The sequence below is a fragment of the Phyllostomus discolor genome, chromosome 1 (assembly GCF_004126475.2).
Source record: "Phyllostomus discolor isolate MPI-MPIP mPhyDis1 chromosome 1, mPhyDis1.pri.v3, whole genome shotgun sequence".
Lineage (NCBI taxonomy): Eukaryota > Metazoa > Chordata > Mammalia > Chiroptera > Phyllostomidae > Phyllostomus > Phyllostomus discolor.
This window is the reverse complement of record NC_040903.2, coordinates 30,121,752-30,146,602: the sequence shown is the minus strand read 5'-3', so window position 1 is coordinate 30,146,602 and position 24,851 is coordinate 30,121,752. Positions and strand designations below refer to the sequence as shown.

The 24,851-nt window shown below is 38.3% G+C and overlaps 1 protein-coding gene across 16 annotated transcripts in view; it reads left to right on the top strand.

Moving 5' to 3' along the window:
* Nucleotides 1-24,851, top strand: part of FRYL (FRY like transcription coactivator) — a 241,791-nt gene that overhangs the window by 145,520 nt on the left and 71,420 nt on the right. For 15 of the 16 annotated variants that reach the window (XM_036020307.1, XM_036020309.1, XM_036020304.1 and 12 more), the window contains 13 exons: nt 446-532; nt 3,286-3,457; nt 3,955-4,087; nt 6,233-6,340; nt 9,030-9,267; nt 10,157-10,342; nt 10,604-10,690; nt 12,207-12,475; nt 14,953-15,154; nt 15,993-16,117; nt 18,344-18,401; nt 21,550-21,641; nt 24,588-24,760. In XM_036020307.1, coding sequence (XP_035876200.1) covers nt 446-532; nt 3,286-3,457; nt 3,955-4,087; nt 6,233-6,340; nt 9,030-9,267; nt 10,157-10,342; nt 10,604-10,690; nt 12,207-12,475; nt 14,953-15,154; nt 15,993-16,117; nt 18,344-18,401; nt 21,550-21,641; nt 24,588-24,760 — 1,930 coding nt within the window. The remainder of the gene's footprint in view (nt 1-445; nt 533-3,285; nt 3,458-3,954; nt 4,088-6,232; nt 6,341-9,029; nt 9,268-10,156; nt 10,343-10,603; nt 10,691-12,206; nt 12,476-14,952; nt 15,155-15,992; nt 16,118-18,343; nt 18,402-21,549; nt 21,642-24,587; nt 24,761-24,851) is intronic. The other variant, XM_036020276.1, reaches the window with a different exon arrangement.

The window sequence follows — 24,851 nt, the reverse complement described above, 5'->3', positions numbered from 1 at the left end:
AGTCTAGCCTCACTGCTGTCTAGGCCAGCTGCATGCCCGCTGCCCTGGGACTATCTCCCACCGCCATTCTGAGACTTCCTGCACTGAGATTCTGAGTGATTGTGGCGAATGAATACTTAAAACCTTTCCATTGGTTTGGGTATTAAATCATTTGATAATAGTAAAATGCTTATAATCATTTTTTTTATTATTTAAAAAATTTTTTTAGTTACAGTTGACATTCATTATTATATTAATTTCAGATGTTATAATCTTATAACATCTGAATAACTATAATAACATCTGTCATAACTATAATTTATGTGTATTTTTCTGTATACAACTACATTTATGAATTTCTTATGGGCGTAGACCTTTGTTGTTACCATTATATGTATAATTCTTAGCATGACACCTAACCTGTAGTAGCAAATTAGAAGGACTTATTGTGGTTTTTTTTTTCTAGGAACGTTTGGATTTTGCAATGAAAGAAATAATATTTGATCTTCTCAGTGTTGGAAAATCTGCTAAAACTTTCACCATTAATCCAGAGGTAAAATGAAAAATATGTAGTGATATACTGCCCTAAACTTGGTGGGTTTTTTTGTTGTTATTGTTTTTGAGCACCAGTTCTGGAATCAGAACTCTTAGGTTCAAACCTCTAGTTAGCTGTTCTACTTCTTACTACAAGTGTGTTTTGAGACAAGCTATGTAACCTTTCTGATGGTATAAGAGTAGTTCTAAGCTTGGTGGGAATAATCAAGAAAGGAAGTTTTTCAGGTGAGCCCGCTCAGCTGGCTTCGAGAAGCTGTTATGCGAGTTCCAGTGTCTCATAGAAATAATATAAATAATATAAACATTAGGTTTCATTAATAAATCTTATTCATTCAACAATTATTGAGCATGTAAAACATGTCAGGTACTATTTTAGGTATAAGAGACAAAACAGACAAAAATCATTTGCCCAGATGGAGGGTACAATAATGATTTTTAAGAAGACAAAAACAATGTTATTTTCTGCTTCTGTGGCTCTGTTTTTCACCAGTAAATTCTAATTCATTCAGACATTTTAGACTCTATAGACATTCAGTTTCAGATTGTTTTAAAATATTTTACAGACGCATTGCTCATCAGAATCCAGTAACAGTTGAGAATGTACAAAGACTGTGGGTGCTGTCTCTCCTCCTGTGTCCTTCAACATAGGGGTGCTGGTCCTCCCCACAGTCAGACCCTGAGAGGCACATTTATGTGGTTAACAAACAGGACAGAAAGTTACTGAAGCTTCTCAGTAACAGGATTTTTAAGATAGGGTAGTATTCGTTTTCAGATTTTTTTAACGTGAGTGTGCATGAGTGTTTTATATACTTCATGTGGTTTTCAGCAATGAAAGACATTCTCTTAAACATCCATTTTCAAAAGTATTTTCTCCATTGAGCAAGTTTACTTCTAAAGTAGTTTTCTCCTCACTGAAACTCTCACACTAAGAATAGAAAAAGTCAGTTGTATTGTTTTGTTGTTTTTATTCATTTAGGCTTAATTAAGCATTATCTTCAATCTGTATTTTATGTTCAGGGCTCTTTTTAAGCTTGTGAGAGCTAGTTTAGTTAAAGACAGATAAAGGTATCCATCGATTCATTTAATCAAACACATGCACATAGCGAGAATCTGAAAGAAGGAGTAAGCGAGGGCAGCTTTGTGCAGCCCTCACGGTGGTGCGTTGTGGACTTCCCCCGTTCTTCAGGATGTCTGTCTTCCCTAACTGGAAGGTAGGATGGTGGCCATCTGCTGTGTAGACCAAGGGAGAGCACGAGTACTGTCATGTTATCAAGACAAGTAAAGCTTACAAGCTTAATGTTCTTTAGGTAACAAAGGGTATATTAACAGAGGTTTTATTTTTCTCCCCGTGTTCCAGTGAACTATCTTGCACACCCACTGGGATGCACTACCTGCTTTAGAGGCCACTGGTGTAGGTCAGAGAGAGCAGCAGCTTGGGCTGAGACAGCATGGTGCAGATGGAGGGAATATCCTTTACCGAGAGAAGCAGCATTGAGAAGGGAGCGAGGTTGGGGGGAAAGTGCATTTGGTTTGAACACATCAAACCTGAGACATCTTTCTCCCACACCCAAGTAAGGATGTCAAATGGATCTGAGGGAAAATCAGGCTTAAAATTAGTGGGTGGTCTGGTATGAGTGGTCACTGAAGTCATAGAAATGCATGCAGTTGCTTTGGAGAGAGGACATAATGATAGGAAAAGGCACCCCAGGAGCTTGTTGAGAAGCAGTCTGATACTCGGTGTCAAATAAAGGAGGCCAGACCCGGAGTGTAGGTAGCAGTGACACAGCCAGCAGTAGCACAGATGCAGCAAACGAAAGAAGTTCTTTCAGGAAAGAAGGAATTCTTGACAGTGGCCCGGGCTGCTGAAAGTCATACAGAATGCAGGAAAAGTGCCCACTGTTTGGAGCAGTATGGTCCCTAATGAGGGAGAGTCGTTTCACGGCAGTATTGTGGGGAGGCCTTATTAAGATAATTGTGTATAGTTAACAGAAATGAGGTATATGTAGTTGAAAGGGAAATGTTGAAGATGCAAGGAAGAGGATAATAGTATAATTTCCCCAAAATGTAAGGTCAGATGAAATTCTAGCAATTAGAAAGACCAGCACCCCCTTGACTCTAACGAGCAAAGGAGAGGAAGAAGAGGTACAGATACTAATGCACTGGTGTGCATTGTAGTGAGAGTTTGAAGACAGTTGGTTTTGGTTTTCTCCTTCTGTTGAGTAGGAGAAAACTCTTCTCCTTGGAGAGGGGAAGGGAAGAGAGTTGGGGAGTTGAGGAGGGGAGGAAGAGGCTTGGAATACCTTTACAGAGAATAGGACAGCCAGTCGACCTCCGAAGGGAGTGGGTATGCATTGGGGAATTTGAAATTAAAGCAAACTTCAGTGCCTGGACTGGTTAAAAAATGGTGAGCAAAAAGGTTAGTTTTTCTTCTATCTTCCCTCCTTCTTCCTATTCCCTAGTGTTACTTGACGAGGTGTTTTTTTTTAAATATTTTATTTATTTCTTTTTAGAGAGGGAAGGGAGGGAGATAGAGAGAGAGAGAGAGAAACATCAATGTGCAGTTGCTGGGGGTCATGGCCTGCAACCCAGGCATGTACCCTGGCTGGGAATCGAACCTGCGACACTTTGGTTCGCAGCCCGCGCTCAATCCACTGAGCTACGCCAGGCAGGGCTTGATGAGGTGTTTTTAACATGAAAAAAAATTTTTGCTGAAACTCTGACTTCATTATTTTAAAACTTTTTTCTCTGAAGAGAATGAACATAGGCCTCCGAGTCTTCCTTGTAATAGCGGACAGTTTGCAGCAGAAAGATGGTGAGCCTCCAATGCCAACGACAGGAGTGATTCTTCCTTCCGGAAACACTCTTCGTGTGAAGAAAATTTTTCTTAATAAAACCTTGACTGATGAAGAAGCAAAAGTCATAGGTTAGTGGTAACTGGAATAAATAACGTGTTTTTTGATACAGTTTAATGTTTTGTGAAAGTCTAAATTAAATCTATATATATATTATGTGTATATGTATATGTATATATGTTTGTGTGTGTGTGTGTGTGTGTGTGTGTGTATTTGCCTATTACAGTTATTCCAGTATACAGTGTGATAAAAAATGAATACATTTTTGATAATATCTAAATGTCAGATTAAGTCTTTGGGCTAATTTTTATTTTCCTACATGATGCTATCTACTGCATTTTATTCTCCCTTCAAATTTTAGTTCTCTGCATAATTGTTACACGTTGTCCAATATGCTAAAGCTGATCATCAGGAAGAGTATTTCACAGTCGAAACTCCTTCTTTTGTAACAAGGATAAACTAACATCTTTCAAAGATTAAGAGGCTTTTATTTTTACATAAAGTAACTGTAACTATTCTTTAATTAATTTCTGACATTTTATAACTAAGTTTTTTTTTTCCCTTGTAGGAATGTCAATTTACTATCCTCAAGTGAGAAGAGCATTAGACAGCATTCTCAGACACTTGGACAAAGAGGTCGGGAGGCCCATGTGTATGACTAGTGTGCAGATGTCTAATAAGGAGCCTGAAGACATGATCACGTATGCAGTACATTATTTCTTTTCATTGCTATTTCCGTTTTTGTGAAAGAGTATAGATAGTCGATTCTTGCTTACTCGCTTTGTTACTTTCTCTTCTGGACTTCTTCCATATTGCCGTGTGCTGTAGTTTTCTAGCAGTCACCCCTTCCATGTGCTCAGTTTCATTCTTTAAAGTGCTGTTGGACCTGGTATAGAAAGCAAAAGGGGTCCTGGATTCTCGGCCTAGTTTGCTGTCAGTGACCAAGGCCAATTCTGTGAGGGATAGACAAATCCTAGTTAGCCCAGATGTGTGTGGGCTAATTGGTTTATTAAGTCAAACAAATGCTTTTATTTCCAAGGCCCCGATAAACATACAGAAAACCTGAGAACCTCTTGGGAACCAGGGGTGCAGAGAGGAAGAATTGTATGAGTAGTTTTTTTTTAAAAAACAGTACTTCATGGCAATAGCTTTCCTTCATTTGCTAAGAAGTACCTACATATTCCATATAAGAGACAACATTTTTCAGATCTTAATATCTGCATTCTATGACTTAGATTACCAAATTGGAAATTGGATCTCTTAATTTAATTAGTACACAGTTATTACACTAGTATATACTGGATCTCTGAGAGTTTCTCCACACCACTTTCCTCGTGCGTGTTGGTAACCCTCACCAGGCTCCTGCCGCTGCGTGCGGGCACCGCCAGCCATGGCAGTGTCAGCGGTCCTCCGTCGGCTGTTTCCTCTGCAGCCCCATCCATGTTCAATTTGAACTTCACTTCTGATGATAGCGCTTTTCCTTTGCTGCTCCACCAACCATGACACAATTTGAAAACAGTAGTGTGATTCGTCTTTGATTATGAAGCACACGTGTTAGGTACATCGCAATTGGTGGACCGAAGCGCTAGCAGGGAAGCTTGCTCATGCAGTTACTTATAGGTACTTATAGGTAATGTGTGGTGACTGAAAAGTGAGCCATGCCCGGACGGGTATCAATTAACTAAAATGTGGGGACTAAAAGTCATGCACGGGGGAACCATGCAGAGAGGAGACTGACTATATAAAAACTCCCAAAGTTGGAAGCAAGTCCATTGACACTATAACAAATACTGGCCCAAAACATTTAAATCATCCAATTCTTTTATACATTAGAATTATTTTATTAGGCCACTGAAGGACACTTTGGATAAAAGAAATTAACTAAAAGCCTCACCTTAAAATATAGACCAAAATAAAAACCAGTATATTAAGATATTAGATATTTAAAATAATGAAACTATTGAGTAACTAGAAGAAAATACAGTAAAATTAAATTGTAGGAAGCCCCTGAAGGAACCGGGTGAATTTCAAAAATTGACACATTTTGTTACATAAAAACTTTAAGTGTATGCATGTCTTGAAGTAAAACAAAGAGACAAGAACAGACTGTAGCAACAGTGGTATATGATAAAGTCTGTTTTCCAAGAACCTTGCTAATAAATGATATTCAAGTTAAAATTTTTTTTGTTAATTTTATGGGTCCCCAAATAACCAATATTGGGTTATTTAATACCAATATAATTATTATTTAATAATTATTTACCAAAGACCTGAACAATGTGGCTCAGTTTGTTGGGCGTTGTCCCACAGAGCAAAACGTAACCAGTTCGATTCCTGGCCAGGGCTCACGTCTGGGTGTAGGGCCTGGTTCCCGGCTGGGGCGCATGCAAGAGGCAACTGATTGATGTTTCTCTCTCCCATCAATGTTCTCTCTCTTCTTCCCTCCCTGTACCTGTCTCTAAAAATAAATAAAATCTTTAAAAATATACTTATGTACTAAAGATGCAATATTAGTTAAATTATATTTAATTAAAATTTATTAATTTGAAATAATTGTGTTATAAGTAATTTACTCAATATTTATTGTTTAAACCTTATAGTTCCTATGCTTGCTTTATAATCACTGAGAAATCTTTTTTGCTTACGATGTTTTCCCTTGAATTATCTCTGTATTCTGTTGTTCATTTATAAACTGTTTATTACTTACTGAATTTGTATGTGCTGTTTCTGTAATACATTAAACTTTCTGGGGTGGGCGCCTATCTTCTGTAATTATTTTTGTAAGTTTGCTTTTATTTTCCAGCATGGTAATACACTTATTAAGACCTGTTTGATGTATTTTTCAGGGGGGAAAGAAAACCCAAAATTGATTTGTTTAGAACTTGTATTGCTGCTATTCCAAGGTTGATTCCTGACGGTATGAGCAGAACTGACCTCATTGAATTGTTAGCAAGGTAAATGAGCATTACTGTTTGCTATGTTGATTTTCATATCTCTTGATCCCTTTAAATTTTGAACCAGTTCTGTTATTGTTATCAGCAAAAGACTAGTGATAAAGACATTTAATCTGTTATTCGGTTTACTTCTAAACTCCCATTTTGTCTTTTACATTTTGTTAAACATGGTCTCCATACTCATTTTTAACTTTTAAAGTACTTTTAGATTTCCCTACAAATCCTACTTTCAACTCCCTCACTTTCCATCTAAGTAATATTTCCTGGGATTTACATAATGCATCACCCCTTAACATACAGGCATTCTCGGTGTGCAGTTATACCCATTAGGCAATCAATTTTTTGGTTAACCCTTACAATTATGTCTTTGGCACCTAGGGTGGTGACCAGGTCTCATTTTCCCTCTTTTCTTCTATGGCATTGCCCACAGGGTTGCAGTTTTTGTCTCTTTGCTGTGTTAGGCATGTCATAGATCTAAAAAAAGGAGTAAATAACATGAACCAAAGTTAAATATTACCTTCCAAGATTAATTCAAAGTTGAAGAGATGGCTTGTTGAAAACCTGCTCTATTGATGTAGTTAAGAAGTCTCCAGATAAGGGGTCAGACAGTAAGTATTTTAGGATTTGCAGGCCCTGTGGTCTCTGTCACAGCTGCTCGTCTCTACCTTTGTAGGTCCAAAGCAGCCATCCACAGCATGTAAGGGAGAGGCCATGACGGCTCTCGTAGGTGCCTGCCCGAGTGAAACTGTCTGCACTGGGCACAGATGGGGCATCTAGTGATTGGGCAAACATCTGAACAGTGACGGACAGTTTACTTTGCTGTTTACTTTGCTCTGTCCCCTATGATGTTTATTTACCAATTTACTTTAGCAGAAAGAAAGCTTCTAACAGGGATGTCCAACCTTTTTGGCATCTCTGGGCCACACTGGAAGAAGAGTTGTCTTGGACTACATATTAAATACATTGTGACATGTAATCACAAAAAAAATCTCATAATATTTTAAATAAATTTACGATTTTGTGTTGGGCCACATTCATGGCCATTGTGGGCTACATGCAGCCCATCGGCCACAGGTTGGACACCTCTGTTAGAGCCTAATCTATTTTGTCCCCTATTTCTCTCATTTGCAGTTGTGATGGCCACATCTTGTTTGCTTAAAAATAAAGCAAGCAAACCAACAAATCAAAGACACATTGTAAATTTGTAGACCTGTATGCCGTCTCTAAGGAAAGTTCGTTAGTTCCCCTGCCTTAAATTGGCCAGGCTACACTGTTCTCATGCTTCTGTACGCTGAGTCACAGATATGGTGTAAGATGACATTTACACGTTCGTGGGTTTGAGGGATGTTGAAAGAACCTTTAAAGGCAGCATCATGTAGTCAGTCAGCCACTCTCCTGTCCCACAGGACCTCCCTTGCTCAGAGACAGGATACTGGGCCAGAGACCCTTAACCTGACCCTGTTTGGTATTTCTGTTGCGATTGTATCACTGCTGCTGCTTTGTGGCTCACTCCCAAGTCTGTCTAGCTGGAATACGCTTTCTCTTCAGCCTCCTTTTCACTGAAGGTTGGCTGAGTGAAGGCCAGACCTGAGTTCAGCAGGGTGAGGACTGCGATACCTTCCTGCACCTAAAGCACACAGCTTTCCTCCTCTGTCACTGAGGAAACTCCATCACCCCAGTTTCCCAAGCGTGTCATTGTGGCACATTTTTAATCTTAGCTATGTAGCGTACCTACTCAGGCTGTTCTAACTCAGATGCATTTGTCTTGATGGTCAGTCACCAAACCAGTCCTCTTCAGCTTCCAATCAGAAGCGTGTTCATGAGGCATTACGTGCTGCAGCCGTCTTTTCTGTTTCTAAGTCACTTTCTCTATATCCTGTTAAGCATCCTTTAACTCACATTATGTTCATGTCTTTATTAACATGTCGTTAACATGTTCATGTTCTAAACATGAACATAACATGTCATTATGTTCATGTCCGTATTGTATGATGTCTTTAAAAGGCAATTTTGTATAGCCTCTCCTCTCATTTGTTTAGACTTAAACTGCCTTTAGGGGCTTATGTGTTAGTTTGACAAGTTTATTTTTTTCTAGGTATACTCCATTTATGATGTTACTACTAAATTTTTTCTCATTCTCACCTTAAGAATTGTTTCTGTTAAATTGAGTCCATCTTTATTGGTTGTATTTCCTTTCTGACAATCAGTCATCTTATGTGTAACTCTTACCTCAGCAGCGGGAAAGGAGTGATTGACATGAGTCATGTTCTTCCCAGTGATAGTAAAAGACAAATGGGAGAGAGTGTTAAGATGTGATATGATTGAATGTAATTTTTGATTGATTGTGGGATAGCATGGTATTTTAAGAACTAAGGTATTTTTAAATATAATTCTGATGTATCAGTCTGTATTTTCTTAAGTACAGCATTTGCATATGACCAAAAGTGTTCTGAATCATAGTGACAATGCTAACTAGTATTAATAGACTGATCTGTGAGTTTAAACAAATGATGAATATAGACTGGCGTCAGAAAGGATTGCCGCAAAAAGTGAACGTTGGTTTGTACCTTAGTACTTCTTGCAAACAAAATAAGAGGACATGTTCACTAAGGCCTTAGTGTTAAGTTTCGGATGACGAAGCTCTCGGAAGGCCTGGGGTTTGCTGACAGAATTCCGTCCGTCTGCACAGGCTCACAGTCCACATGGACGAGGAGCTGCGCGCTCTGGCTTTCAACACGCTGCAGGCGCTGGTGCTGGACTTCCCGGACTGGCGGGAGGATGTTCTGTCAGGCTTCGTTTATTTCACTGTGCGTGAAGTGACCGATGTCCATCCCACACTTCTTGATAATGCCGTGAAGATGTTGGTACAATTAATAAATCAGTGGAAACAAGCAACCCAAATGCATAACAAAAACCAGGACTCACAGGTACCATGTTCTTTCGTATTGTCGCTTTGGGTGTGGTCAGTGGTAAATGACCAACAACGGTCATACATCAAACATTAAAGGTTTTGTTTGTTTTATTCACCCTCAAAGTGTTCACAATCCCTCAAACTGAGTTTTTCTGTAGTTCGTATGTGAAATATGTAGTCTTTGTGGCTAACCTCTCCAGCCTCCTTCCTTTGATGACAATGGATTTTGAATGAACATAGGTAGTGGAGGCAATTCTAGCTCATATTTAGGTTATTTCCAATATATTTAAAGCTGAAATAATAATAATAATAATAACTGGGATGGCCTTTCATTTAAGTTATTTGGTTGTTTTGCCCATCCCTGTTTCTCATATACAGAGTGTGTGCTCCTTAACCATTGACGGTGCTCACATTACTGATCTGTGATAATGTGTAAGTCATAGAGCCTTGGAGTTGTAGAGCTGGAGCATCTGAGCCAATCCAGCTTCTCGACCTTTAATGAGCGTAAAATCGTCAGGGCCCTAGGCAGCTATTTCCACCCAGTTCCAAGGTGATGCCGTGCTGCTGGTCCTCACTTTGAGTACGAAGGGTGCAATCCAGTCCGCTCAGAGTCCACAGAGAAATGTTAGGCCAAGCGTGATTAACAGTGTCAGCTCCAAGGCCACAAAGTGGCCAGTGAATGATAGAAGTTAGGTACAGATTTCCTGTTTGGGTTGCCAATTAAATGTTTTTTTTTTCTACTATGTATACTGTTACATTTTTATGAATTAAATACTACTTAAATTGCTTGAGCTGAGGCAGACCTGTAGCCATAATTTCTGTGATTTACTTTACTCTTAACTGTTTTACTAGAATGTCTGTATGCATTTTTAAATTTCATTTTTAACCTCTGCTTATTTCTCAAGCATGGTGGCGCTAACGGAGGTTCTCACCCGCCGCCCCTGGAAAGGGGCCCCTGCTCCAGCGTGTTCCATGTGGTGGAAGGGTTTGCGCTCGTCATTCTCTGCAGCAGCCGACCCGCCACCAGGAGGTTAGCCGTCAGTGTCCTTAGAGAAATACGGGCGTTATTTGCACTTTTGGAGATACCTAAGGTACGATTTAGATACTTCGTTTACTTACCTAGTGGAAACACTAAAAAACTGCCTTTTTGTCCATCTTAATTACATTTCCATTACGACCATGCAGTATGACCTACCTTATAACAAAGTTTGTTGATGGGGTCTGAACTAACCCACTTGTCTTCCACTTGTAGCCAGTAGTGCTGTAGTCCATTTTTAATGTTTAAGTTTGGCTACTTTTCTTAAACATTCTTAATTTTTTGAGACATATGCTGTATTTGTATTTTTTTATAGGGTGATGATGAATTGGCAATAGATGTGATGGACAGGCTGAGCCCATCCATTCTTGAGAGCTTCATACACCTCACTGGGGCCGACCAGGTAACTGGCATGATTCCTGTAGCTGTGATGTAACGCAGTGCAAGGACCGTGGTGGCCAGAAGCCATCCAGTCTTGTTTGGGCACTGAAGTCATGTATGTACAGGACTTTCCTTTACAAATGTAATGCATTAGAAAGTATTTTTGAAAGCTACTTTAAAATTAAAACTACTTTTTAGGAAGTAGCACACATTAAAAAAAAAGTGGCGCTGGTTTATTTCTGTGGCTAGTGTACTGTCCCTTAGCAGTAAAAATATTTTATCTTTGTAAAGTTCCAGTCTTTCTGATCTAACAGGTTTCTCTTAAATCTAGTGTTACTGTTGACTGCTTTTTGCTATTTATTATGCCATGTAATATTTTTGACATATATACTGGTTAAAATACTAAGGAAACTTTCTGTTGAAATTTGGAGTAAAAAAATTGCCCTCTGCCCTTAGTAAGTGTATTTGTTTTTACTTTGCCACATAAAATTAAGTGCAAGGGAGCAAATATGTAGTATTTTATGCCAGAGTCTTAATGTAATTTGACTCATTAAAATGAAGAAAAATGCTTCATTTTTTACATTACTAAGAAAACTTATGCAAACTTCTTTAGTTGGGTTTGAACCAAAAAATAGTGTCATAAATCAAGATTTCAAGATGGATGTAAGAGTAACTATTAAACTTTACTACTTGAAAATTTTTTTCTTCCTATTTTAGAATATATGGACTAGAGGTTTATATGCTTTTTGCATAACACTTGGCTTTTACAACTCACAAATTATGCATAACCAAAGGAAATAAGGAAAAAACTTTATAAACCTAAGAGATGATTATAAATCTATACAATTTAAGGAATTCTGCTTTAGATGATCAACCTGAATTAGGCCAACAAAAAGAGTAATTAATGACTTTCTTCTAGTGCTGAAAGCAGTGCCTTGGTCTTAGTGGGTGCTTTATAAATATCAATTGATGATCCAGTGAATTTAGCATCTGTCCAGTTTAAGACTCCATTTGTTTTTGTTATTTGAATGGCATATAATTTGCTCTGAAGGTAAATCTTTTTAGTGTAAGAGCTCAGAGTATCATTGAGCAAATATGTGCGAATGTGTGCCTCTGGAGAGGAGTCCATTTTCCAGTCTGTTCTACTTATACATACACAGGGCACATCAGCATGACAGTTAGTAGTTCCTTTATGAGTTCTCGGGCTGCCTCTGTGCACCTACGAAAATTGCATATTCATGTGTGAATCACATAAGTAACGGTTCTTAACTTTTTTGTTTATAGATCCTTTTGAGACTAATGAACGATATGGAATCTCTCTCCAGAAAAACACATGTATGCACATGCAACAAAAAACCTTAAATGCAATTTCAGGAATTCACTAGTCTCTTAACACCATCTTAGGCCTCATATTAACCTGTTTTAGAACCTCTGTTCTTGAAACTACCAGCAGGCCACTTACACTTTAAAGCAGTTCATATGGCAGAACTTCAAAAGTCATGAAGTGTGTGGTAATCCATTCTTTTTTCTCTACATAGACTACTTTGCTGTATTGCCCCAGCTCGATAGATCTACAAACATTAGCAGAATGGAATTCTTCTCCAATTAGCCACCAGTTTGATGTGATTAGTCCATCACATATATGGATTTTTGCACATGTGACTCAAGGCCAAGACCCATGGATTATAAGTCTCTCCAGTTTTTTAAAGCAAGAAAACCTTCCAAAACACTGTTCTACCGCTGTGAGCTATGCTTGGATGTTTGCATACACAAGACTTCAGTTGTTGTCCCCACAGGTTGATATAAAGTAAGTTATTTCCCTAGTGTTAAATGTAAAAATGTATAGACCATCAGCTTTCATAATGTATGTATGAAAAGTTATATGAATCAGAAATCCCATAAATAATATAACTATGATTTATGGATGTATTAAGAAGGAAGATGGAAGTTGTGAAGAATGTGGGCTCATAATCCCCTTCATCCTTTTCATGTAATTGAATCTCACCAAATTGTAATTGTCAGCTTACTTAATCGCACAATGCTTGGTACCTAATATGAGTCCAGTGCAGCTGTATTGAATGAAGGACTTATGAGGGAAGGATCTGAAGGTGAGCGTGGCTGTGGATGTAGATAACTTTGTAGGTGAAGAGTGGAAGTAAGGAGAAGCCAACCTTAGTGACCTTAGTGTTGCTGCTGGCATTATAAGGAACACCATCTGTTGGTGGGGATTAGTGATGGAATGGAATTGGGTTGTAGTTTTGAGGATAATAGTAAAGATTTAGATTAACTGATAATGAATGGAGTGTTGACCACGGTCATTATAATCTGCAGTTAATTTCTTCTTGCTCTTCAATATAGAAGAGGATTTTTGAGTCTAAGTTTGAATTGCCGATCACGCCTTTTCCGGGAGGCCACTGTTCAGAGCGCATGGCATGCATCCTCTCAGGGTGTAACCTGCCCACATGAACCCAGCAGAGGCTCTCTAAACCTGGCTCCAGTCTGTACTTTCCCCCTTTCCTTTGTATCAGTGATTTCTGCACACTTTTAGGTTGGAACCAAAACGAGCCTCACAGAGTTCACTCAGTGTGCTGTGCAGTGTCCTTCCTATGAGCTTTGGTTCACATGAACCTGGAACACCTGCCTTCTGTCTGCGCCAGCCCCTGCCTGTCCATGTCTAACACACCTCAGCTTCCACCGCATTTTCAAAGCCTTCGCTTACATCGCCAACCCAGAGCAATTGTTCCTTCCTTTGGATTTGAATAGATATGTCTTTGGTGTTTCTGTGTGTACATGCTAGTTATGTGTCTCATAGATTCTCAGGTATTATTTATTGGGTTGTTTGTTTTTTTTTTTAATGAAGATTGACACTTTTTACCTTGTATAACATTTTTTACCTTTTCTTATTTGAGTCTCCCCTAATACCATATTTTAAATTATTAGGCCCTCTCCTACCACCACCTCTTATCTCCCTTTTTGCTCTCTTTTTTTTTTTCATGAAACTTAGCACCATCCTACATTGTTGTGTCTCGTTATCGTATATGTCCCCCATCAAATATGATGATTGTGATCTTTTTCAGGTTTTTGTTGTTTTTGTTTTTTACTGCTGTCAGAGTGCTCTGAGCACTTTCTAACATACTGACACCCGTTGAGGAGTTAATGAAGTTGTGCATGTGTATTACTTGTCTTAATATATTATAAATCTATTTAAGACAAAGACTATCTATTAGTATTTTACATGTTTTTGTTTTGCCTAGAGTTAATCCCAATAGAATTTGATATTTGGAAAGATTTATGGAACTGTTCCAAATGTTTTATTGGTCTGACCTTTAAAGACAGAAATTTGGCAGAAGCTTTAAAAATGTGGATATTCTGCCCTGGCTCTGGATTGAGTGCTGGCCTGTGAACCAAAGGGTCACTGGTTCAATTTCTAGTCTAGGGCACATGCCTGGGTTGCAGGCCAGGTCCCCAGTGTGGGATGTGCAAGAGGCAACCACACATTGATGTTTCTCTCTCTCTCTCTCTCTCTCTCTCTCTCTCCCCCCTCTCTTCCCCCTCCCTCTCCTTCCTCCCCTTCCCCTCTCTAAATGTTAATAAACAACTGTTTTTAATGTAGATATTCTTTTGACTTTGCAATTCCATTTTCAGGAATTGACCCTAGAAAATAATTAAATTTTTATTCTAGTTAAATATATATCCAGATATATTTCATTGTATATAAGAGGGAAGAGTTACTATTAGCTAAAATGGCTAACAAAGTTTGGCTATATATGTCATGATAATTTCTGTAATGATATGGCATACAGTAATCCCAGATGATCATGGAAGTATGTTAATTTACAAGGAAGATGTTTAAAATACATGTTAAAAAACAGGTATAGAACAAAAGAAACAACTGTTCAACTTTTATAAGTTAAAAGATATGTTCATGCATTTGTGTACATGTATGTGAATTACATGGGTAGAAAAGATACAGTGTGGGATTAAAGGTGATTTTCATTTTTTTTTTACATTGAACACATATAATAAGTTCTAAAGTGTGGCCCAAAGGTATTAACTTTGGTTATAGAAATAATAGAATGTGTTAAAATGATTCTATAATATGTTTAATTTTCCGTCTACTATTTCATTTATGTATATCTTACATTATTTCACGAAGATAAGAATAAAATCTTCATGCTAACCATCTCCCTGAAACCGATAGAAATTGAGCATTAGTTTAACAAAATTTCAGAACACATTGCATTACCTGTATGTACCTGTTGCTTTTGTCTCTGTTTTCGCCAGTAGCCCTATCAACGCCAAGAAGGTGAACACCACCACCAGCAGTGACTCCTACATCGGCCTGTGGAGGAACTACCTGCTGCTGTGCTGCAGCGCCGCCACGTCCGCCGCGGCGGCGGCCTCGGCGTCGGCGGGCTCCGTGAGGTGCTCTCCCCCCGAGACGCTGGCCTCTACCCCGGACAGCGGCTACAGCATCGATTCTAAAGTACGTTTCCCAGATCCCCCATTGCTCTGGGGTGGGGCAGTGGTGTTTCAGAATTTCTTTTCCAGGATATTAAAAGAGTTTGGCTGAAAAGTGTATTTGTTACTTGGACTGGTAATGAAAAAGAAGAGTTAAAGAAATCCCATTACTGTTTTATGGAATCCTAGTTGGAATCAATTTTGTATATATAATTTTTCTTTAATTCACTAAATTCATCAGAATGAATATTTTTAAAGTAGTTTTCATTTGTCTCTTTCCTTATTCTGTTTCCTATAGTCATGCACGTCTCGGTATCCAAAAGGAATGATTTAAATAACTATCTTTTTAGGATTTCCCTAAATTATGTAGTGGTACAAACGATACTTGTTGAGGACAGACACACAGCCTTCGTGATACGACACAAGACATTATGAGGAGGCTGAAGGAAACTTAGGAAACATAACATCTGGGTGTCTCACTTTACCACTAATGACTCTTTCAGAAGTAACTTTGTTTTACTCATTTTCATGAATCAAGAAAATGATCATAAAAAATGATCCATGAAAATAATGATTAAAAGACATAGACTCTCTGATGGAGTCAGCCCATTATGTGATGGTGAGTTTCTGTAAGAAATTAAGAGACCCACACAGCCCAGTCCTGTTAATGAACTTGCTGTAAACCATTGGCTAAATTATCTAACCATTCTAGGTTATGTCCAGCACAGGTGAATTTTTGAAGCACCATCATTCTAAAATTTCATCTATCCATTGTCCTTGCTCAAATAGTGTCGAAATGTCAAATTATTTAATTGGATGTACTATTATTTAGTGGATGCTCTAAATACATATTTTTCCCCCAGATTATTGGAATCCCATCCCCTTCATCCTTGTTTAAGCACATAGTTCCAATGATGCGCTCGGAGAGCATGGAAATCACTGAGTCCCTTGTTCTCGGTCTTGGCAGGACCAACCCAGGAGCTTTCAGGTATGTACTGTCCCATGTTTCCTCTATACACAAAAATGTGAGCGTGGCTGCCAGGAGAGCAGCTGTGGGAGCGGACTCCAAGGACAGTCACGTGTCGGTCTTTCTGCCACTGAGCTGGCCGTGTGACCTATTTAACAAGTCGTTGACCTTATTTGAGCCTTTACTTTCCCCATTCTGATTGAGAAAGTAAGACTTACCCTATTTTCTTCTCCAAATGGTTGTGAAAATCAAATATATACTATGTATAAATATGTTCTAGAAATAAAATGCTGTGTAAATCTTTAATACCCTACCAATTTATTTATACAGTGATTCTACTAAATTATAATCTTTTTTTAATTGAATTTGAATGTCACCCATTTTATTTTATTTAGTTTTTAAAGATTTTATTTATTTATTTTTAGAGAGGGGAATGGAGGGAGAAAGAGAGAGAGAAACATTAATGTGTGGTTGCCTCTCATGTGGCTCCCACTGGAGACCTGGCCCACAACCCAGGCATGTGCCCTGACTGGGAATCGAACCTGCAATGCTTTGGTTCACAGCCTGTGCTCAGTCCACTGAGCTACACTAGCCAGGGCTTACTAAATTATAATCTTGATCTATGGGTTAAAACTATAGTTTTTCTCCTTCGTGCTTAATAAAATTAGACTATTTTTTAAATAAATGTTTACATACATATTTTATATCATTCTTGATGTTTGTAATATTTTTTTAAAGATTTCATTTATTTTTAGGGAGGGAAGGGAGGGAGAGAGAGAGAGAGAGAGAGAGAGAGAGAGAAACATCAATGTGCAGTTGCTGGGGGTTATGGCCTGCAACCCAGGAATGTACCCTGGCTGGGAATCGAACCTGGGACACTTTGGTTCCCAGCCCGCACTCAATCCACTGAGCTACGCCAGCCAGGGTGATGTTTTTAATATTAATGAAGCAAATCCTTCATTTTTTACCTGAACTTCTGCTTTGTTATGGCTTGCTGGGCCCAGAATTTATTTTATTTTTATATTTTTTAAAAATTTTATTTACTTATTTTTAGAGAGAGGAAGGGAGGGATAAAGAGAGGGAGAGAAACACCAGGTTCTCACAGGCCCCAATTGGGGCCTGGCCTGCAACTCAGGCATGTGCCCTGAGTGGGACTCGAACCTGAGTGCAACCTTTCAGTTAACAGGCCTGCACTCAGTCTACTGAGCCACACCATAAATTCAGGGCTGGCCCCAGAATTTATTATTTGAGATTGTCCTCCATTGATGTGAGGTGGTATTTGATGTTTTATCTCTGAATGACATGCACAATACTGAATAAATTATAGCATGTTTGTAGGTATAGAATAGCATTCAGTAAAAATGAAGATTTGGGAGATTGTAACAAGTAGATACCCAATTGTGCTAAAGCAAAAAACGGGATAAAAAGTGATCTCAACTTAAACAAATTCTCATAAATAGAAACAATTCTGAGAAAAATAACTTAATTGTCTGTGGTAGTTTTCTATAGATGATAAAATTGTGGATGGATTTTATTTTCTTCTGCTCTTTGTATTTCCTCAGTCTTTTATAATAACCTCATTTTCTATTTTAAAATCAAAATATAAGCAAAGATAAGATTATTGTGTTCTTGAAGTTCATAACATTTTACCCATTAATTCCATTTGTAAGAATTAATTGTAAGGAAATAATCAGAAATAAAGACAAAGATTAATGTGCAAAACTGTTTGCTGAGACCGTATTTATAATAATAAAAATTACATAAAATTTAACAAATCGATAATTAATGAAAGTGTTTAGGAAAACTATGGCATTTGACCCTATGTTAGAATACTGTGGATTAATTAGTTGCCTATAAAAGTCATTAGACTAGTATGAAGTAAAGGGGAAAAAAGGATACCATCTTATATATGATAGGGTTTCAACTATCTAAGATGTATGTGGACTGCTAATGATTGACAAAAATTTTGATAGTACATATTTCTACAAATTACAATAAGTAATTTGTGTTAAAATAAGTAAAAGAGGCATTGGAAAGCAAAAAACAAAAAACAAAACATTTTTTTTTCTGCTTTCCAGATATTCTGCAGTGTGCAGATTTTGTTTTATAACCAACGCAAAACAATAAAGATTGTGTTTTAAACAGTAGGATTAGGGTTAACGCTTGTCTGTTTACCTCAGTATATTCATATTCAGATTATATTTGTTCAGCTATTAATTAAAAGAATGTATATCATTTTTTCCCTAGGGAACTAATAGAGGAATTGCATCCCATAATAAAAGAAGCACTTGAAAGGAGGCCAGAGGTAAACTGTGCATAGTTTTCTATTATTAAATATTTAGTTGGCAAAACACTTACTGGTTTGTATATTCTATATATTCATTGTACCAAAAGTTAGAAATTAAGAATTAAATAAGAAAATGATTGTCTAGTGCAGTTTTAAACATTCTTTAAAAATATGCGGACCTCTTTCTTCCCCCACAGCACACCTTACGCAGAAACTCCTCATGCAAAATGGATGGTAACTGCTCTAGCTGAAGTGAGGGCAATTGGGGTCCAGGTCAGGGTCAGCAAACCTTTTTTTGTAAAGGCACAGGTAGTAAATACTCTCAGCTTCGCACACCATACTGTTGCTGCACAGGCTACTCAACAAGTGGGTGTGGCCACATACCAATAAAACTTCATTTACAGTAACAGCTAGCAACAGGCCAGATTTGGCCTCCGTACTGTGTTTTGCCAATCCCAGGTCTAGATCCCCCAATTTAAAGATCCATGTCAGGTTCTGAGCAGGTTTTAGAAACCACAGGTCTAGTAGGGATAGACAGATATGTGAATCATAACAATAACAATGTGTATTACACATTGGCATAAAGTCTCAGATCAAGAGTTAGATGAGCTGCAGAGGAGAAAGACTCCGCCTGTGGAGGAAGAGAAGGCACTGTGGGTGAAGCACTGATACCTGAGGTGAATTTTCAAGTATGTTCCCCAGTGGACAAGCAAGGGGAAAACATCCTAGGCAGAACAACATTTGCAAACTTTGTAAAAGAATCTGGACATGGCAGATTCTTTTGTGTGATTTTATAAGGGGGAAAGTGATTGATTATGCTGGAAAGCAAGATAGGAACATCTCATGAAGGACACCTGGTTTCAGCTTTATCCAGTAGACCAGTGGTCCCCATATGACACTGGCATCTGAGAACCTGCCCAAAGTTATAGGTTCTTGGGCCTATTGAATGAGAATTTCTACAGAGGAGCCCAGAAACTGTTTTTAAGCATCTTGATTGAGTCTGATGTAGAACACTGAGAATCCCCACTATTAACATTGGAGATCTACAGGAGAGGAAGATGGTGAGAATAACTACACTTTTAGAGACTTTTAAACATCATCTGTAATTCTTCACTTCCTTTGATTCAGCCCTCGAGAACAGTAATAGTATCACTATTTTGTAATTAAGTAGATTTTTGTTTCGGAATGATCATGTTGATTACAGTGCTGGGTAATTTATCAGAGTGGAATGAAATTGGCAACAAAGTTTAAGTAGCAGTATTTACATTTTTTTTTAATTTTTAAATTTATTTTTAGAAAGAGGGGAAGGGAAGGAGAAAGAGAGGAAGAGAGACATCATGTGCGGTTGCTTTTCACACACCCCTTACTGGGGACCTGGCCTGCAACCCAAGCATGCGCCCTGACTGGGAATCAAACCGGTGACACTTTGGTTCGTAGCCCGAGCTCAGTCCATTGAGCCACACCAGCCAGGGCAGTATTTACATTTTAATTTCAGTAAAAAAAAGACATCATAGCAAGTGACTAGATACATGCAGTGATGTGCCTTTAATGTAAAATATATTTTGAGAGCATTAGATTTGCAGTCTTTCTATGGAGACAAAATTAAAACCAGTCAACTAAAACTGCAGAAATCCTCAAAGACTGTTAAGAAACCAATCCTGATTGATATGAATTGCTATAAACTTCATGAAGGGTTAAAAGATTTTTTTTAACCTGTCTTGAACATTTATTAATTCTGAGAGGCAGAAAACTGTTTTGTGAACACAAAAATGGAAGACCTATAAATATGTTTTCAATCGTTTTGCATTGTGAAAATTATAACGTAACTAAAATAATGCGCAGAGAAAAGCGATGCAGATCTGTCCCACTGCTGCACAAGTGCCTGTGAGAAGCCAGTCAAGTCGACATGTTGCAGGTCTTATTCTAGGAATTGATAGTGCAGCCCTCATGAGACAAAACACTTATTCGTACCATAATGATCAAAGAAATTTTTTGTTTTTATTTGTATTTATTTTGTGTGTGTGTGAAAGTTCACTGTTAAAACGAAAACTTTGGCATGAGCAAAAACTGTGGATTCTGTTCTGTTCCTTTTGTGATGTTTTCCCTGCCCTTCTGTCACATTTGGGGGAGTTTCTTAGGGATTCTTTGTCAAAGAGAACAGTTTTACTAAAAATGCTTTAGTGCGTCTAAAGTTGTCAGATTAGCAAATCACCTTAAAGTAATGGTAGAATTTCATTTCTTCTCCATACAAGGGGTATCACCATGGAAAATGTCATGTGATTTTATTTGGCTCATTAATTTCAAACTATCTATATATGTATATGAGGTCTGTCCAGAAAGTATCCACCTATGTAATGTGAAAAATAATTTATTGAAGAAGATACAAGAAACATTGTACATGTGACAATGATGCCTTAGTCCCCTTCAAAGTAGGCACCATGGGAACCTCACACATTCTCCCAATTGCTATCAGCTGCCTTGTCGTATTTTCCTGAATCTCTTCAACAGCCTGAACGTGTTTGCCTTTCAGAGGTGATTTGAGTTTTGGGAAAAGCCAGAAGTTGGGCACCAAATCTGGGCTGTAGAGGGGCTGAGTCACCTGGGTGATATGATGTTTCCCCAAAAAACTCTGCACGAGACTTGATGCATGAGAGGGTGCGTTGTCACAGTGAAGCTGCCAATCACCAGTTGCCCACAGCTGCAGCCTTCTGAATCATCCGAACAGTTTCCATGGAGGAATTTTCAAGCTTAGTGCAAAATTTGATGCAGATTCGTTGCTCTACTCACTCAGTCATTTTGAATGTGGTGGCCACACAGTACACATGCTCCTAATGGAGTCTACCACCCCCACTGACTAGTACAGCAGTGTAATCATTGTTTCACGTATGCGCATTCCATCCACTCTCCTAGCTACCAGGTTACACTGATGTCATGTAAACCATTCTCATTATATTAACAATGGCTGGACTTTTTCTGGACAGACTTCATATATATCTCTTTGATGCAGTAGCTGCCAGAGTGCTTGAAATCTATTGCGCAACCAAAATAATTTCAATTGGCCCCAAAGTCCTAAGACATTCACATATTCTTTCCAAGTTACACCAGCAAGTTTTCAATCAACTTCCCTGAAGAATTTTTAATTACTGTCTTCATATCTTTGGACTAGAATATGAAACGGCGCAGGCGTCGAGACATTTTACGAGTGCAGCTGGTACGAATATTTGAACTGCTGGCAGATGCTGGTGTTATTAGTCACAGGTTGGTACTGGATTTTGATCTTTGAAATTGTGACATGATGAGGGAACTATTTTTTTTCTCATGAAATATATAAAAACAGAAAAGCACCTTTGCAAACAAAAAATCTTGTCTCTATCACTTGTAAACCTCATTTACCAAAGTCAAAGCTGCATCCAAGAAGTTAGCGAATGGTTATAGCTGTATGTAATAATCTACAATTAGTGCTAGCTTGCTTCAGGCAAAAATTGAATGTAACACTCCTATGACTTTGATATTTTTTGGAATCTGAAAACCTAGGCAAGTGAATAGTAGCCTCTTTTTTGTTACTGATTTAACTATTTCTTTTTAAAAATTAATTTGTTCATTTTTAGAGAGAAGGAAAGGGAGGGAGAAAGAGAGGTAGTGAAACATCAGTGTGAAAGAGAAACATTGATCAGTTGCCTTTGCGTGTCCCCAGCTGGGTACCTGACCTGCAACCCAGGCATGTTCCCTGACAGGGAATCAAACCGGGGACCTCTTGGTGTGCAGGACAATGCCCATTCCACTGAGCCACACCAAGTCAGGGCTGATTTAACTCTTTTCTTCTTTCATTTTTAAGGTCTCTCCTGGATTTGTAAAAATCATGACATAATAAAGTTTGCACATTTATTCCATTTAGCTGTTAATCTGTCCTGCTGGGGAAAAATAGGAAATCAACAAACAAAATTCCCCCCTTACCTATGAAAACATAAAACCTGAGGTTTTTTGCTAGAGTAAGCCATCTTGACACTAAGACCAGGCAGGCCCTTGAGGAGAATTTCGTCAGCTTTGTATTGAGAAATAACTATTTCCTTAGAAGGTAATGGTGTTGCTTGATCAGTGAAAGAGAAAAGAAATGGATCTGACCATTTCCCAAAAAGGTAACTGAAAAGTGTTCTCAAAGAAAAAAAAATGTTAATAATCAAACAAGTGTAGTATTACTACTTAAGCATTTGTCCTGGTTATTTCTTAGTATGCTTTTGACAAGTGCTTTAAAAATAGAGCTTTAATCAAAGAGAATTCAAACGATTGGCTTACCATTCTTTTATAGTAAATGAAAAGGAAGAAAAAAGAAACATTCTTTTTTCTGCCCCCAACAAAAATAAAACAGTTCAAGTTTGGAAAGGTAAATTTGAAACTTGTTGGGCTTGATGCAAAAAATTAATCTAATAAACACCTGAATCTTTTTTTTCTTCTTCTTTGGTTGCTTTTAATACAATGTTAGCGAATGAAGAATCTTTGAATGATACTATTTGGAGAACTGCAAGGTGCTGGTGTATTTGAAATGTAACTACAACACTATTGAGCAGTAATGGTTTTGAACTCAGTTTTGTGTTCTGGTTTTGTTTTTTTAAAGAGAAATGAATATAAGGGTGTTGCTTTTGTTGACTTTTTATTTCTTTGCTTACATAAACAAGATGAATTTTGCATGCCAAGAAGGCAGGAATATTTATTTTGTTTGCCCACTCGATCCTGTGTGCACTATAGGTCCTCACTGAGTATTTATTTCTTAAGTGAATATGAATGTTTCATTTGGGCCAGGTTGCAGTCTACTACATTTGTTTCCTGTTCACTAAGTCATGGCCCAGAGTTTAAAAACACTTATTGAAGGAATAATGGAAAAATTTGCATTGTGAATTCTTTTAACCTACAGGGTGGGCAGAAGTAGGTTTACATTTATGAGTATGTGAAACAGTTTATTTTTTTTAAGATTTTGTTTATTTTATTTTTAGAGAAAGGGGAAGGGAAGGAGAAGGAGGATGAGGAAACATCAATGTGTGGTTGCCTCCCATGCGCCCCACACTGAGGACCTGGCCCGCAGCCCAAGCATGTGCCCTGACTGGGAATTGAACCTGCGACCCTTTGCTTTGCAGGCCCATGCTCAATCCACTGAGCTATACCAGCCAGGCCCGAAACAGTTTATTCTTGCATTACTATTTATTAATGTATTACTTCCCATATCAACAGCTGTAAACCTACTTTTGCCCCTCCTGTACTGTAGTGCCACTGTGATAAGAGGCTATTCACAACCAGTAAAAAATATTAATTTTACTTTTAAAATCACGTATTTTAGAAATACTTTCCAAGTATAACAAAGAAAAGCTAACCAAAATAAATGTAAATGTAATAGCTAATCATTTATGTAAAATTTACAGTTTATTGGGCCTTTCATAAGGAGTGATTCAGTTATATTATTACTAAAATGCTCTGAAGTGGATGCTGTCACACGCTTAATAGCTGATGGACCGGGAGTGGAAACCGAGACTTCTGACTCAAGCTGAACGACCCCTTTCCTCTCAGTGGCTTCCAGGCACAGGCCCTCTGCCTCCGAGGGAGTCTCACTGCAGAGATTTCTTGAGGCAGCTCCACTGGTCTGGACAGCAGATTTGAAAACCAGCACTTTTACTTGAATTCTCTTACGTTTTTGTATCCCAAACAATACCTGTCCTGGAATCGTGCCAAGAATAAATAGCGAATAGATATTTGGTTAACTGTGCTAACGGCATAATTTGAATGTGCATGGTAATTATGAGAATGTATAGAACTAAGTTTTTCCCCTTTCTAAATTGGTCCTGCCTATCCCATATACCTCCTTATTACCTTATTTTGGAAGCTGTATTTTTTGATTCAGAGGAAGTAACGGCACTTAGAACAGTTGATTAAAGTTAGATGTGGAATTGAGTAACATAAATTGCAGTGGTAGTTGCTCAGTTAAGAAGCACCTTGTCTTTTTATGGAACCCTGAGCTGCGGAGCCGTCTGCCGGAAGCCCGGCCTATTTTTACACCCAAGTCAGCTGAGCATGTGTTCATTCAGTCTTCCCGTGTTGAGTTGCACACTGCCGTGACCTAGCAGAGTTCTGATTTTGATGACCAGGAATTTGTTTTGATTTGAATTTATAGTTTAAAGTCACATCTTCTTTATCATTGATGTCCTTCAATATTTTCAGTGCAAGTGGGGGCCTGGATAATGAGACCCACTTCCTCAACAACACGCTGTTGGAGTATGTGGACCTGACCCGACAACTGCTGGAGTCAGAAAACGAGAAGGACTCCGACACCCTGAAGGACATACGATGCCATTTCAGTGCCTTAGTGGCGAATATCATTCAGAACGTTCCAGGTATGAGTTTTCGTTTCCCAAACCGTTGTCAAATACCGAGGGACCCTCATGTTTTTCCTTTCCCTGAGGTTCTGTGATCTAAGTTGATAAG